Below are 15,630 nucleotides of genomic sequence, written 5' to 3'. Positions count from 1 at the left end.
GATGGCTTTTTGAGCATCACTTTTCAGTTTGTATGCACAACCAATCAAGCATCATTTGGCACTTGGGACTTTTATTTTAGGATATATTAAAGATCTCTTTTTTAGTCTCCCTAATAAAATGTAATATTCTTTGACTGAACACTGAATGTTCTAGTGAAATCAACAGTAAGGAGTATAGCAAAATAAAATCATGCAAAGTACACTTGTACATGCCTGTGGAATTTCACCATGGAAACCTGATTTTTAAAAGATGAGTGTATACAAAGAGCAGGAAGCAAGCTATCAAAATTAGGTGCCCAATTAGAGATAAACTATGCTGCTTCTCCTTCAGATTTCTGAACATCAAAAAGTTGCTCTGAGTTTTTGAAAAAATATGTTGGTGATAAAGAGGGCTATGTGATGAATAACCTCAAATATGATGGAGAACTCTAATTGGGCAGATCAGTGATCACTCCACTGCCCTCTGTAGCTACAGTGGGATTTGACAGATGCTACATTTCTTTTTATGTATTTGAAGTAAAGCCATAGTTTGGGATTTTTTGTATCTTATAAGGGCCAGTTCATGCAAACCAAATCAGCACCTTGAGAATATGTTTTGAATGCAAAATTTGGTACATGATGAAGTCATTGTGTGGTTGTTCAGTTCATAATTACTTGAGTTTGGATTACTAAAATGATGTATTTGTGTGCTGGTTTTTAATTGTTTTTAAGATGCGATTTTGGTTTGTATGTTTTAATTTGTTAGCTGCCTTGATGGTCCTATGAGGACAAAAAGGTGATGTTAAAATCTTGTCAATCAATCAATCAATCAATCAATCAATCAATCAATCAATCAATCAATCAATCAATCAATCCTACTAGTCAGCCCATTGTATTGCTTGAGCTTCTACCTCATGTTTTTCTCCTCGAGATCTCCAAAGTGGCCTGTTTTAATCAACTATTTTTTAAAAAAAAAAATCTAGTACCACTTTCACCTTTGAGCCATCATTTTGATACTATACAAATATTTATTTAATATATCTTTATAGTGCTTTTTCTAACATCTCAAATTAGTTTCCAAACATGAATTGCTGAATATAATGAATAATGAAAACATCACCAAATACTAAAATACAAAAAGAGCCAACATAAAATCAACATGCAGCCAAAGGCTCTTTGAAAAAACACCAACTTAACTTTGTCTGATAGTGCATATGGGAAGGAACCGAACACCATATGGGGAGAGGAATTCTGTTTTCCAAAATTCCCTTTGCAGTGCCAGCTCAAGGGCTGAGGGTGCTTGGGCTAAGAAATACCATGACAGTGTGTGGAGAAAAACAGGCCACAACTTAATTGGTTACAGTGACAGGAGTATTGACTGCGTAGGGCGTGGATCCCAGCATTGGCTGACCCGCCTGCCAGCCGATGGCCCCCTTGCCCCTTCAGCCTGCCTGCTGAAAGGGGAAACCCTGGGATGACAATTAGTGTGATGCGCGGTGGGCAGTAGTCTCTGCGTGGTTCCCCCATTACCCCGAGCTGGGCTTGCCACTGCCATGCCTGGTACAAGATCCCTTATGGGGATCCTCATCGATAGGGAAACTGTGCATGCAGGCCCTGTTTCCCCCAAAGGGATCCGTGCCCAAAATGGCTCCCGCCAAAGCTCCTAAAGCTGCAACCAACCCTACAAGCTGTCCCGGATGTCCTGCAGCCATACATCCTGTCCCCAGCTGGATAGGTACATCCCATCCAGGTGATGCAGTGCTTCCAACCAAAAGGAAATGTCCGGGTGATGGATCACCAGGTACCCCACTGACAACACTGAGCGCCCCACTGTCTTGGTCAGCCACCTAGGTGCCAGATCAGCCTTGCCTTTTTCCCGGGCCCTGCACCACAACCAGCACTCTAGCAAGTCCAACCACAGAATGCACATGCTTGGGTACCAGACCAGTAATGTCCCCAAGTCCTGTAACATAGCATGCAATAAGTCCAGCTTGGTCCTCTTGGGCAAGTCATTCTCCCCAAGTTGCAGAACTACTGTATTCGGCGGCCCCAGCTGCTCAGCCAGTCTCAGGAAACGAGGAAGCAGCGAATCCCTTGTCATCCCCCTCTTGCTGATCCGTTTGATGGATGTGAATTGATGGATGTGATGGAAACTGAGTCTGTGAGTCCCAGGTATGACAGGCCGCCCAGTGCACGATGCCGTGTCCCATGAGCCACACCCACCTGGAACAACCTGAAGGAAGTAAAAGGAAAGAGGATTAATCACCAGCTCGGGCCTGATGTAGGTCCTGAATGTGCCAGAGCTCCAGCAACCAATCGCCTGAACCCAGGCAGGTGGCAGGCCAATCCCAGAGGCCGCCGTAACTGCCCTGATCTGGAATGAATGTGCTCAAAGTCCCCTGCTGGCAGCCCTTCAGCCGATAAAGCCATGTGTAGCATGCTCACTAACTGAAAGCGCTTGAGGGATGTGCTGTTCCTGAGAATGAAAAATAAGCCCCAGCCTTGCAAGCAGACAGCCATATAGGTGGACAATGCATTCAGGGGGCATGGGCCACAATGCCCAAGGCTTCCCCCACCCCCGTGGTCTGTCTTGGAGCGACGGGGGAGAATGATCACTCTGGAGATGCTGATAGACATGTCCCAGAATGCCAGAGCTTGGCCGGAGAATACCCCAGCTGGCCCCTCCTTAAATGAAAAGAAGGGAGACCTGAGAAGAAACTTAGTCTCTCAGGTCCAGGGACTGAGCCATGATCTCCTTTACCCAGCCAGGCAGCCCCAGTTGGCTCATGGCTCCCTGCGCAGCTCTGGGAGTCATATCTGGGCTTAGCTGAGAGAAGAGGCCTATCCTGCCTCCTGCCAAGCGGTCCACAAACTCTGGCTCCAGTAAGTTTGGGGCCGGGAGCTTTTTAGATATAGCCATTGAGTCCTCTTATTCTTTTTTCTCTTATAATAAAGGGATTTTTCTTTTGTTTCTCTAACTTCAGCTCCTGTAACTGTTTTATATTACATGCCCCAGAGTGGTGCTCTAGCAGGAGAACAGGAAGGTTTGAGAAGACATTTCCTACCTCTGAGCATCTACAAAGTGAAATTCTGAAATTTTGCAGGACTTCTGTTCCTGCCTCATCTGTCTTCTTTTTGATCGAAACAGAATTGATTCAGAACAGACCCCAAATTTCTTACAGAAGGAACAGAAATTGATTGTTGGATTTCATGGAGGACATGAGTAAAGAGTTATTAAGAGAATTTCTCTTACCAATAATAGACGAAGCAATTATACCAGCTTCACCTAATTACATGAATCCACTTAATCTATATTTTAAACATCTTAATTTGATTTTGTGAGAGCTGAAACACAAGGTTTTTGAAAAAGTATATAAAAAGTTCCAAGATATAATCTGACTAGTTTTGTCTTCAAACACATTCTTAATTACAATATGGGAACTTCCTTCAACAATCTGGAAGCAGCTGTTTTAAGAAAAAAAGTGTACTCTTTTCATCACAAAAACCAAAGCGAGTTTCTGTCTCAGGAAGGAGCTATGTTGAACATGATGTTTGTTTAGAACCTGATTCTTCATCATTCTTGTCACCAAACATTAAACTTAGCATGGTCTGAAAAGCCACCTTAAGACCCTAATAATGTAGAATGCCTTAATATTACAAGTCTATACTGGTGGTAAACTATTCCCCCAGTTTGAATGCACCACCAGGTATTTTCACCCACTAAGCATTTTCATCACCAGCAGATGGCAGTACATCATGTAAACAAAACCTGACTGTAGCCAAACATGCCTGAAACAGATAATTCATACTTTAGCACTACACACACTCCATGGATACAGGACAAAGGGGTGCACTGGACCAAAGAAGACCATGCAAAACCATGAGTAACAAGAAAGTATCTAAAATCATAGCTGGTCTGCTTTAACGGCCCACCTTAGTAAATAATAGGAACATATTCCACTGTCTTCACAAAAAGTCTGGTGATACAAGTAGCTCTAAGCCATTCCACCCCTTGAGAAATTTGTTTTCCTTTCATTATAACCCTTACATGCAAGCTTTTCTTCACATTTTTCATGGAGCACTTCTTGTGTGAAATAATCTGCATGGGGAAAACCTGGAATTTACTTTAAAACTCAGTATTTAATGTGATCGCTTGTAAGATAGTTTGAGGAAGTTATAAAGACTGATATGAATAATGTCTCTCTCACACTCTGGACATTTATGTGGGAAAGTCAGTTGGTAAGATCTTTGTAAAACTATTTGTGTATGTTGGTCTTTTAAGAAGCATTCAGAACTCTACACAAGAAACTTCTGCTACAGATATAATAAGTACAAGGATTATCTGTGGATCCAGTGTCTGGCAGAAAGTACAATTTCCCATGACCTTATGTCTCAGAGCCAAGCTACAAGTGACGCCTGACACAGGTTGGACGCTTGCCAGCTTCCCTCAAGTTTTGATGGGAAATGTAGGCATCCTGGTCTTGCAGCTGTAATGGAGAGCCAAGCTGTAAAACCAGGATGCCTACATTTCCCATCAAAACTTGAGGTAAACTGACAAGTGTCCAACCTATGTAAGGCATCACTTGTAGCTTGGCTCTCTATCAACTGAGTGGACAATGTGGAATTTATTAACACCCAGAAACTCATATAAGATCATTGATCGATCTTCAGCTGATGGGCCAACCCAAAACTAAGTGGCATCGTAAGATGGATCTCATTAGCAACACTAAACCTTCTTTTTAATCTCAACTGAAGGAAAAAGAAGGGTAGAAAGATAAAGGTAAAGGGAAGCAGAGAGACATGTGGACATATCTGGGGGGGAAATGTAAATGAGCTACAATGTAGGTTGAGGTTAACTGGATACCAGGGCTGTTTTCACACTACTAACCTGCTTCCGTAACGTTGTGCAACGTTGCACAAAAAACGCGGAAGATAGCGTTTTCTCGTGAGAGTTTTGTGTGACATCGCTAATAGTGTGAAAATGGTCCAGGTCTTAAAGGTTCTTGTAAAACTCCTTATAGTCCAGATGTCCTGGAAGATCCGTCTCAGATCTTCACAGCTTCTCTTTGGTTGAACTGTATACAGTTCTGCATTTTCAGAAGCATCTGATTATTATTATACCCTTTTTAAATTCTAACTGGATTGTGTTTTAAACTGAACATGATACTGATGAATGCCCCTGTAGTTTTAATTTATTCATCTTCAATCATTTCAGTCATTTTTGTTCATGAGGATATGTTAGTTGGCTTGCTGAGCATTTGCAGGATTATTCTTCAGTGACCCACTCATTCTCAACCAAAACCCAAACTGGGCAGAATGGGACAGATGAACTGCAGCCAGGAGAATGAAAGGAATCCAATTTCTAGCGTAAGCAAATCTAGATTCAATGTATAAGAGGAACATTAATAATATAGCCAGATGACTTGCTTGTGGGAATGCTGGTGGTGATAAAACTCCCCTTGTTATCAAAATGCATACTTTACCATTCATCAAGTTGAAGACAGCCCACCAGCTATGTATGGCGACTGGTCATACAAACTCTTGGTTTTGCTCTGCATCTGGAACTACAAACAGAAACAACTATTGAGCATTCAGCAGGGATTTGCAAATCAGAAGCTGTGTGTGAACCTGCTGTGCAAGCATGATGCTTCAGCTCTTCCTCTCCGCTTTATCCAGCCCAAACTCTGTGATCTGGGGATGAATATAAACTACTGGGTTAAAACTGAATCCAGCCAAAGAGTGAGGTGTTAATGGTTTGCATGTCTTGTCATGCACACATGGAGATAACTGCTGTTAATGGTCTTCCCTGAACACATAGGTTTATAATTAGGAACTTGTTTTCAGTGCCAATATTCAAGATTGGAATGTGAGAATTAATTACAGAATGCTTTAGTATGTATACAGAAATTCCACTTTGTTTGTTTGTTTATGACATCTTAGCCACTTTTTTCTTGTTTTCTTTCTTTGGGGTTCAGTCTTTCAGAGAATTTAGAGTCCTTCTGTTTGCCTTTTAAACAGTGAAGCATTCCATACAACTATTTAAAAAAAGCTTCACTAGAGATGCTTACCCAGAAAAACCTATGCACAATGCATGTTCATACAGGTCTTGTTCTGAAACAGTCCCGGTGTGCCTTATGCACAAAGTGTAAACTGAAACGTCTCTTAACTATTTTTCCATTTTATACTCAACGATTACTCTGTTTGCCAAAGGCTAGAGCATGACTGGCCAATCTTCTTCTTCCAACTATTATAAAACAAAATATAGTTACATGTCCTTCAGCGCTACGAGCGACAGTTCTTTCTCCAGTTTTATTGAGGGAGTGTGTATCAAGCCATGCTGGGTACACAGTTGCCAGCTCTTTCTCAAAATCACAAATTCAGAGGCTGGTGACTTCTAGCTTGGTGACTGATCTCAAAGCCTCGTGCTTTGGCTATTTGGCATCGGACTTAAAAGCAGGCCTCCCAGTGAGGCCGTTCTTTTCTTAGTTAGTTGGCACCACTTCTTGTATGTGCAGCTGTTCCTTTCAACAGCATGAAAGCACCGCTTTTCCCATTTTACCTCTCCCCTTATGTACTCCCTCCCACTTCCTCACAGGCAATCAAAATAGCCACCTTCCATAACCGGTCACATTCTAAGCAGAAAAGGTGGCAAGCCCTCCAGTGAATTTGCTTAGATAACAAAAGTGTAGTAACTGAATGGCTGTGCTCACCATGAAGCCGCTTAATTCTCAGGACCTTCTGTGGGACTTCAGCAATGTAACTGTGCAGCAGACTTTAGATTCACAGCTTGTCCTCTGAGCGAGACAGATTTCTATAATAACGACAACGACAACAGCAACAACAACAACATTCAATTTATATACCACCCTTCAGGACAACTTAGTGCCCACTCAGAGCAGTTTACAAAGTATGTTATTATTATCCCCACAACAAAACACCCTGTGAGGTGGGTGGGGCTGAGAGAGCTCCAGAGAACTGTGACTAGCCCAAGGTCACCCAGCTGGCTTCAAGTGGAGGAGTGGGGAATCTAACCCGGCTCTCCAGATTAGAGTCCTGCTGCTCTTAACCACTGCACCAAACTGGGTCTCTGCTGTAGATATCACCTGATTCCAGCTTAGGGTTGACTACTCTGCCTTGGGAAATTCCTGAAGATTTGGCAGTCGTGTCTGGTGGGGAGGGCAGAGTTTGGGGAGGGAAGGGAGCTCATTGGAGATGTGATGCCAGCCCACTTTCTGAAGCTTCCATTTTCTCCAGGGGAACTGATCTATGCAGCCTGCCGCACAGTTGTATTTTTGGAAAAACTCAAAGTCTCACTTGAGGATGGTAACCGAGTTCCACTTGTGTTCCTAAACAAGGAGGAAGAGTGAAAGACGGTGCAATAAAACTGATAAATCCAGATGAGCGTATAACAATTACAAGTGAAACATGCAAAAAAATGAGGGAATGTATATTCACTAAACTACCATGTACCATAAATTTACATTCCTTCATTTGGGAATTCATTTGTAATTTATATATTTGACACATCACCCTTCACATGTACATGGTGTCATCTCATTTATACTTCACATTCTCCTCAAAAAATCCTTTCTAAACCCAAATACATTAATGAATATGAACCCTTCACTGTACTTCTCCCCCCACCCCTCAGAGCCAGTTTGGTGTAGTGGTTAAAGAGTAGCAGGACTCTAATCTGAAGAGCCAGGTTTGATTCCCCACTCCTCTGCTTGAAGCCAGCTGAATGACCATGGGTCAGTCACAGCTTCTAGGAGCTTTCTTAGGCCCACCCATCTCACAGGGTGATTGCTGTGAGGATAATAATAACACACTTTTGTAAACTGCTCTGAGTGGGTGTTAAGTTGTCCTGAAGGGCAGTATATAAATTGAATGTTATTGTTGTTAGTATTATTATTCTCGTGTTTGGTATTAGTAAGCTCTGTGCAGACAGACTTTTCTAAATTTGGCATATAAAACTCTGTAAAGCACCACATATATAACTGAATCACATTACTTATATTAAATACTTTTTAATCTCATTATAAATGAAATAGAATTGAGCATATGAAACCAATGGGACTTAGGGTCAAACCACACGAGACAAAATACACTCGAATTACCTGTGTAATTCGAGTGTATTTTGTCTCGTGTGGTGAGACCTTTATTGCTTAACTTGGAGTAGATTGTGGCCATAATATCCCAACATCTTTAGTTTTAAAATTGTAAAGGTGTCTTTGCTTCTGATCAGTAACTGCTCTTTTGGGTGTTGTTAAATCAATGAATAAAACAAGATAGTGATTGTGAGGAAAGCTCCATGGAAACCAAGCAAGAAAATGCTTTTTTTAAAAAAACTGTATCTCCAGGACATAGTTTGGACTGGTGTCATCTGACTTCATCTCACCAGGTATGTGGTTTTCAACGCTTTTCTTGTTGTTCTTGGTATTGATTTGTAGTAGGCAGGATAATTCTCACTGACATGTTGCCCTTTTAGTGTTGTGCTATTTATGCATGTTAGGCAATATTGCCACACAACGGAGAGATGCTGGAGTTGCAGGGACCATCCCCTCTAAATTCTCCTCTGTGACATGATACTTAGCATGACTCTTACCCCGACTCACATTCCTACCATTTCTATAAAATCAGATTTCCCAGACTCTGAACACAGGGAGAGAAGTATCATCTGCAATGCCCATCTCCAATCATTCAGTCCTCTGTTGGTGAGTCAAGAAAGTCTAACTGTGGGGAAACAAAATAAATATAGAAAAGACAAATTAAAAACTAATAATATTGTAACTAAGCAGCAGGTTTGCGCTTGGCTTAATATTTAGGGTGGGGAGGTGAATTTGCTTGGGCAAGGGGGGCTGGGGATAAAGAGGCTTTAAGAGGGGCATATTTCAGCATAGTGAGAGGTTCCCTTTTGGAGGTATTCATAGATGGATGTGTTTTAAGAACATCTGTTGCGTTGCTTTCTCACGTATACCTCATAATAATTTTATTTTTATTTTACTTCATTTATACCCTGCCTTTCTCCCTAATGGGGACCCAAAGCAGCTCACATCGTTCTCTCTTCCTCCATTTTTTCTTCACAACAAACTCTGTGAGGTAGGTTAGGCAGACGGTGTGTGACTGGCCCAAGGCCACCTAGCAAACTTGCATGGCAGAGCAAGGAATCGAACCAGGGGTCTTCCAGATCCTAGCTGAACACTCTAACCCCTATACTATGCTTTCTCTCTAAGCCTAATACCTGATCTTATATAAACAGCTCTATATCATGTTTTGGCGCCACCTGAAAACATTTTTTACTGGCTTCAAGCTAATTTAATTAGTCTGCAGAGAGCTTCTTGAATCACCATCATAACAGATGCCTCTCTCCAGCTACATTTTTCACCTGTGCTGTAACAGTGAAATGCTCTCCCAGTGTTGTTGATCCAGATAAGCGGTGTTTCTCAGTAGTATAAGAAGCACTGTTATAGGATTGTGTGATTATAATGATAAGTACGCTCTGTATAGCACCAGTGAGCTGGCTAGGGGTATATGCACAACTGAGTATTAAAAAGTTGCAAAAAAGATGGGTATTAAGAACTTTTGTTTAAGAATATTTGTTTAACCTTTCCTTCCACTACTATAACCCTCAGAGCCACTTACACTGTTTAAAACAATATGCCATATCAATGAAAAATAATTAAATCACACTAAAACTAATATGTGACTCGAATGCAAATTGAATACCTTTATTGGCATAACAGGACATACATGTGCACAGTCAGCAAAGAGACAAAAAGAAACATCCCTTGCCCCATCACTTAAACCATTCCTCTCTTCTTTGATGCACAACAAAGAAATTTAGCCACAGAGCCAAGCTACAAGTGATGAATGACACTTGCCTGGCAAGTGAACAGACTCACGTGTATTCCTCCCTGTTCACTTGCCAGGCAAGTGTAATTCGTCACTTGTAGCTTGGCTCACAGACTCAATGATCTCAGGGTTATGTGTGGATAGTAAAAGACGTGTCTTACTGTCATCCAATTGACCTTCATGATTTTGAAGCAAGAGTTCTAGATAAATGGTGCGAATATCACAATACAGGAGAACATGTTCTCCTGTACAGCAGTACATGAAAACCTGTTCAGTACTTTCTATATCCCTCAAGCCACAGGCACAATACCTAGTCGAGCAAGGAATTTTCTTAAACCTCCCATGCAGTACCACAGAAGGAAGAACATTAAAGCGTGCTAACATAAATGCTTTCCGGAGGTAAGGGGAAGTCAAACAAGAAAAGTACTCTGCCAAAGAACCATTAGAGGAAATCCCCCATCTCAGAGGGGAGCATCTACCAGAGGTGAGGCTCATAAGTTCTTGCATCTCAATAGCTACAAGTCTTTGTTTAATCAAAGCAAATGCAGACCTCTCGGAAAGAAAAACTAATTCGTCGAGGCAAAGCCCGATTAGAGATTTTTCCCACTATATCAGCTAACCATGCATAAGACTGGGATTCAGTTAGCATGTATGCAATAAGACTATTGGGGCTGCTCCTGAAGTGCAAACGCAGCCAGAATTTAATTGTTAGAATCCAGGCTTTTCTCTCTAGGTGTCTTTGGTTTGTCTCCAAACATATAGCTGCACAGGGCACACATGGCGGCAGTCCTAAAATTTTCCTTAGAAAATTAGATTGTATTTGTTCGTCTTCTTTATTAAAGGCTGTGATCCATATTGGAATGCCATAGAGCAGTTTAACACTGATTTTATGCTTAAACACTTTAAAGGCTGCTGGGATATATTGATTTCCCTTAGTGTAGAAAAAGTGAGTAATCGCTAATACATTGCCGTTTACAGATTTTATCACTTCTTTTTTGTGAGTTACCCAACTAGCTCTATGGTGGAAATAGACTCCTAGGTATCTAAAACTTTTGACCTGTTCAATCACTCTCCCTCTTATATTCCACTTAACTGGTTTCCAGGTTTTCCCAAAAGCCATGATTTTGGATTTATCAAAATTTAAAGTCAATTTGTTCAATTCACAATAGTATAAAAAGCGAGATGACATCCTTTTCATTCTTATTTCTGAGACAGACAGGAGCACCGTGTCATCTGCATACAAAAGCAGCGGTACTTGCATTGTTCCTAGTTTTGGATTGTGGCCATCAATTCCTTTCATAAAGGGGGCGAAGTCATTTTAAAAAAGATTAATTAGAAAGGGGGCTAAGATGCATCCTTGCTTAACTCCAATATTAACTGGAATCTTAGGAGTTAGATCACCATCCTTGAAGTATCTAACGTGACATATTGTTTCGGAATAAAGTTTTTTAATAAAAAAAAAGCAATCTCTCCTCAATCCCCATGGCCCTTAGTTTCTTCCACAGAAGATCTCTATCAACGGAGTCAAAGGCCCCCTTAAGATCTGATAAAACTACATATAATTTAAGCCTCTTCTCTTTTGTATATTTATTCACCAAATGGCTTAGCACAATACAGTGATCTAGGGTTGACTTCCCCTGACAAAAACCAACTTGTTCTGGACCTAAAATCTAATATATAGTGGGCATCTTACCAGCTTTTCTGCTCATTGAAGGGGGGGGGGGGTCCTTTGCACTCCAAAAAAGTTATGTGGGAAATCATGGGGTCCACATGGACAAAAAGTAACCCAGAGTGGGACTGCATTGAGGAGGAGAACTGGGAGAGCTCTTCCATCTTGTAGCGGCAGAAAAGCTGGCATGATCTAATCCAGTATATATATATATATAGCAGCAGTAAAAATGAAAGCAAAGTGATTCCAAATGATGAATATTGATGCCAGTAAAAGGAGGGGCAAACAGGATGGCCTTGACCCGGCATCAAAACTCAGTGATTAATGTGGGAGACGATGAGATGGTAGGCAGGAAGTGTTTCCTGTGGCTGAATCACTGGAATAGCTGAGTAGTTTAGGGAGAGGAAGTTACATTTTCATTGGATTGCAGAGTTGACAATGCTTTATCTGACATGTGCACAGTCTAGCATGACTTAGCAGTGAGGTTGCCAACCTCCAGGTGAGGACTGGATATCTCTCAGAATTACAATTGATCCAGTCTACAAAGATCAATTCCCCTGGAGAAAATGGTTACTTTGAACAATGAACTCTATAACATTATACCCTGCTGAGGTCCCTTCCCCCCCCCCCCAAATCCTGCCCTCCCCAGCCTCCATCTCCAAATCTCTAGGAATTTCCCAGCCTGGAGTTAGCAACCCTACCTAGCAACAATCACAGCTAACATATGTTACAGGGTTTATGGAAAGCTTTTTTTAAAGTGTGAAAAATTAGACACTCCTTTTCAAAGAACTGCCACTCCTTTCTGCGGGTTGGATTACAAGATTTATTGGATCTGTTTTGCAAATAGGATTTCATATATCTTCATCAACTTCACAAACATCACCCCTAAGCGATACATATAGTTACTGATTTGACTGATGCCAAGGATAGAGTTTTATAAACTACTGAAAATCCATTGGAAATATTCTAGCAAATGAGAGTTTCATTACCAGAGCGTAAACCCAGCCTGTTGTTGCTTATTATATGACCCGGCTGCTGCTAAATCAGGAGGGCATAGTCTGGAGGGAACTGGCAAAGCAAATGGGTAGGAATGGAAATAGCTGTAAGCAGAGCTTCTTTTTTGCATTAACAAGAGAGAAGTTTTTTTCTAAATGACTTGCTTGAGCACAAAACGCACTGTCTGAGAACATACTTTTAAAATGTACCAGCAATCAAAGTGCTTTGAAACATAACCAAATTGGGGGGAGGGGAGAATCCCTCAAATGCTTCAACATGACCAAGGATAGTACTAGGGATGAGTTTGGTTTGTGGCGGGTATATGATGTAACAAGATAGTTCTTATCAAGTGGCTAATTCATATTATGGCATTATGGAATTCCCACCCCAGGAAAATTCATCTGTCCCCTTCTATCATTATCTTCTACCAGCATGTGAAGACATTTTTGTTTTGTCCGGAGTAGTTCCTTCACAGATTATCATTGACTCTTCCTGTCATTCGTGCGTATGTGTTCTGTTTGAATTGTTTTTAATTTTATATATTTTTATGTGTTTTTAATCTTGTCAGAGCTTGGAAGCTAAGCAGGGTTGGCCATGGTTAGTACTTGAATGGAAGACCACCAAGGAAGACTGAGGTTGCTCTGCAGATGAAGCCAATGGCAGATCATCTCTGGTCTTTTTTGCACGGGCGATTTTTACTGCTTTTGGCCCCATACCTCTTTGGGTTTTCTTCCAAATTCTGGACAATTAACCCCCCCTTCAGATTTCTCTTCTGAATTTTCTCCCCACACAGAAACAGCACAGGCAGAATCAGAACAGAACCCTTGAAGTGCTGCATTGAAATCTGAAGGGAGAGTTGAGAATCCAGAATTTGGAAGAAAACCTAAATAGATACAGGGAACCAAAGCAAAAATCGCTCGTGCATAAATGGCCTCTGTTTGTTTCTTGCCTTGAAAACCCCATGAAGGGTCGCCATGAGTCTGCTATGATTCCATGGCACACTATTATTGTTGTTGCTGGTGTTTGCTGCCTTGGGGTTCCTAAGTGGCTTTAAAATGTTTTAAGTAAATAAAATAATATTTTATGCTTGAACAAATGCTTGAATTGATATTTATGATTATTCAGACCAGTCTGCACTTATTTTATGATGTTATCTTTGCATCTCAGTTTTCCGTCCTTCCGAGGTCGGTAAAATGAGTACCCATGAGTAAAGTGTAGATGACTGGGGAAGGTGATGGCAAACCACCCCATAACAAAAAGTCTGCCAAGAAAATGTCATGATGCGACATCCCCCATGGGTCAGGACTTGGTGCCTGCAAAGGGGACTACCTTTACGCTTAAAATAAAACTGTAAATCCTGACAGGACATTGGTATGTAGTGATATATTGACTATATTAGTTAAATTTGTGAAATATGGTCAAGCAATCATGGCAGTGATTGGATCACCTTGGATCTCTAAGCTGGGAAAAAAGGCAAAATAAATATTTAAAGAAATAAATAAGAAAATGAAACCAGGTCCTGATACTTCAAATGCATCAGTACCAACGCTGCCACAAATTCTGCTGGTGGATTATCAAAATGAGTCTTGGACACACAAAGAACCAATCATCTGCTAAGCCCCATGTCAACCTACATTCAGTCCTCTTTCACACAAAGTCAGAGAGGCAAAGGATTTAGTTACTCCATGTATATGTGTAAATATCACGACCTATGGGATCACGGTGGGTCTAAGACCTACCTTTTGTGGTTTTGACAGACAAACTCCCCCCTGCAAAGTGAAATCATACTATAGGGAAGTGGCTCATATACCCTAGGATATATGTGTGGAAGTGGCATGAGCCAAACCACATTTCAGCAAGCATCCAAAGACACATTAAATAGCTACAGTTGTACTTGATTTCAAAATTCATTGAAGTAAGCTGAAACTGTTATACTTTTACTTATCAATTATGCACATTTGTTATCATTTTTCTAGTGCTGAAAACTCTATGTTCTCTACAGGTAGAATTCTGAATGCCTCTGATTCTTGACTGGGATTACATCATGATTGTAATTTTTTCCCCCCAGATTTGCTACATTCATTTTCGAGGAAGAAGTTGAGGGGAAAATGGGGCTCACCCACCATTCCAGGTACTTTCACTTAAATCATCATTCACCTAATAGACTGTGCAGAATTAAAAACATGTTACTGGGCCTGGTGAAACTTCCATAGCTCTGTAAGAGGATGTCTCTGGATGGAAAACAAAGCACTATACCTGTATGAATTGCCCCACCTTTGTCTGACTGTATTACCTGTCTTCCTTATAAGGGAAACAAGGAAGTAAGATAAAGAACTGTGTTGAATTCCATAACCATGCTGAAGTTTCCTTATGCATAGCTTGCTGTCTACCTATCCAGGTACTCTTTTGTTTATATGAATGCAGTGGCTTGGAAGTATCTCCTAAAACTTTTGTGAGCTGAAGAACATAAAACACTGGAAGAATTCATGACTTATGAAAGATTCTGCACTGATCTTGTTAACGCTGGACGTAATTAACGTTGGTATGTTTTGTATGTGCAGCCAGAACTGAGAGCGAATGGGGATTGAATTGCTTTGCCTCTTCTTTTTATTTCTGCAGAAAAATAACAATGTACAAGGTAAGGCTAATAGGTGATAAACTTCTTTTTGAACGTGTGTTTCACACTGTTACCTTCTTTTCCATTTTAGATAAATGAGCTGTCCCTGCGCCTGCTGCTGCACCTTTCTTTCTGATTAATGTTTTAAAACAGAGTCTAGGCTGTATTTTTTGTTTTCAGTACTGATGGACACACACACTGCTTTGATCCAGGGACTGTTTAATTGTACAAACAGGGTAGCACAATCATTTATACCATAACTGCAATTCTATTGCATGTTTTCTGATAGGGCTACAGTTTAACTTACTGAACAAACAACTTGAAAAACGGGGAGAAATAACATCGGAAGTGTGAACTTTTTTGGATTCAATATCAAGCACAGGAAACAAAAGTTAATGATTAGTCAATAGATTTTAGTATTTTCTCCATGCCTGTTACTATTTTCACAAAGTTAAATATTAATTCCAATTAAAATGGTGGGGGTTTGTTAATAATTTGCATAGCATTTTTGCCGCCT

General features: G+C 40.8%; 1 protein-coding gene across 4 annotated transcripts in view; it reads left to right on the top strand.

Moving 5' to 3' along the window:
* The window catches only part of ITGB6 (integrin subunit beta 6), a 92,120-nt gene that overhangs the window by 23,179 nt on the left and 53,311 nt on the right, over positions 1-15,630 (top strand). The window contains exons 2-3 of one of the 4 annotated variants that reach the window (XM_054971855.1): positions 14,565-14,627; positions 15,058-15,134. In XM_054971855.1, coding sequence (XP_054827830.1) covers positions 14,565-14,627; positions 15,058-15,134 — 140 coding nt within the window. Of the gene's footprint in view, positions 1-14,564; positions 14,628-14,854; positions 15,135-15,630 lie in introns of those variants that run through there. The other 3 variants (XM_054971857.1, XM_054971858.1, XM_054971856.1) reach the window with 3 other exon arrangements.

The sequence above is a fragment of the Eublepharis macularius genome, chromosome 2 (genome assembly GCF_028583425.1).
Source record: "Eublepharis macularius isolate TG4126 chromosome 2, MPM_Emac_v1.0, whole genome shotgun sequence".
NCBI lineage: Eukaryota > Metazoa > Chordata > Lepidosauria > Squamata > Eublepharidae > Eublepharis > Eublepharis macularius.
This window is presented reverse-complemented; position numbering and strand designations above follow the sequence as displayed.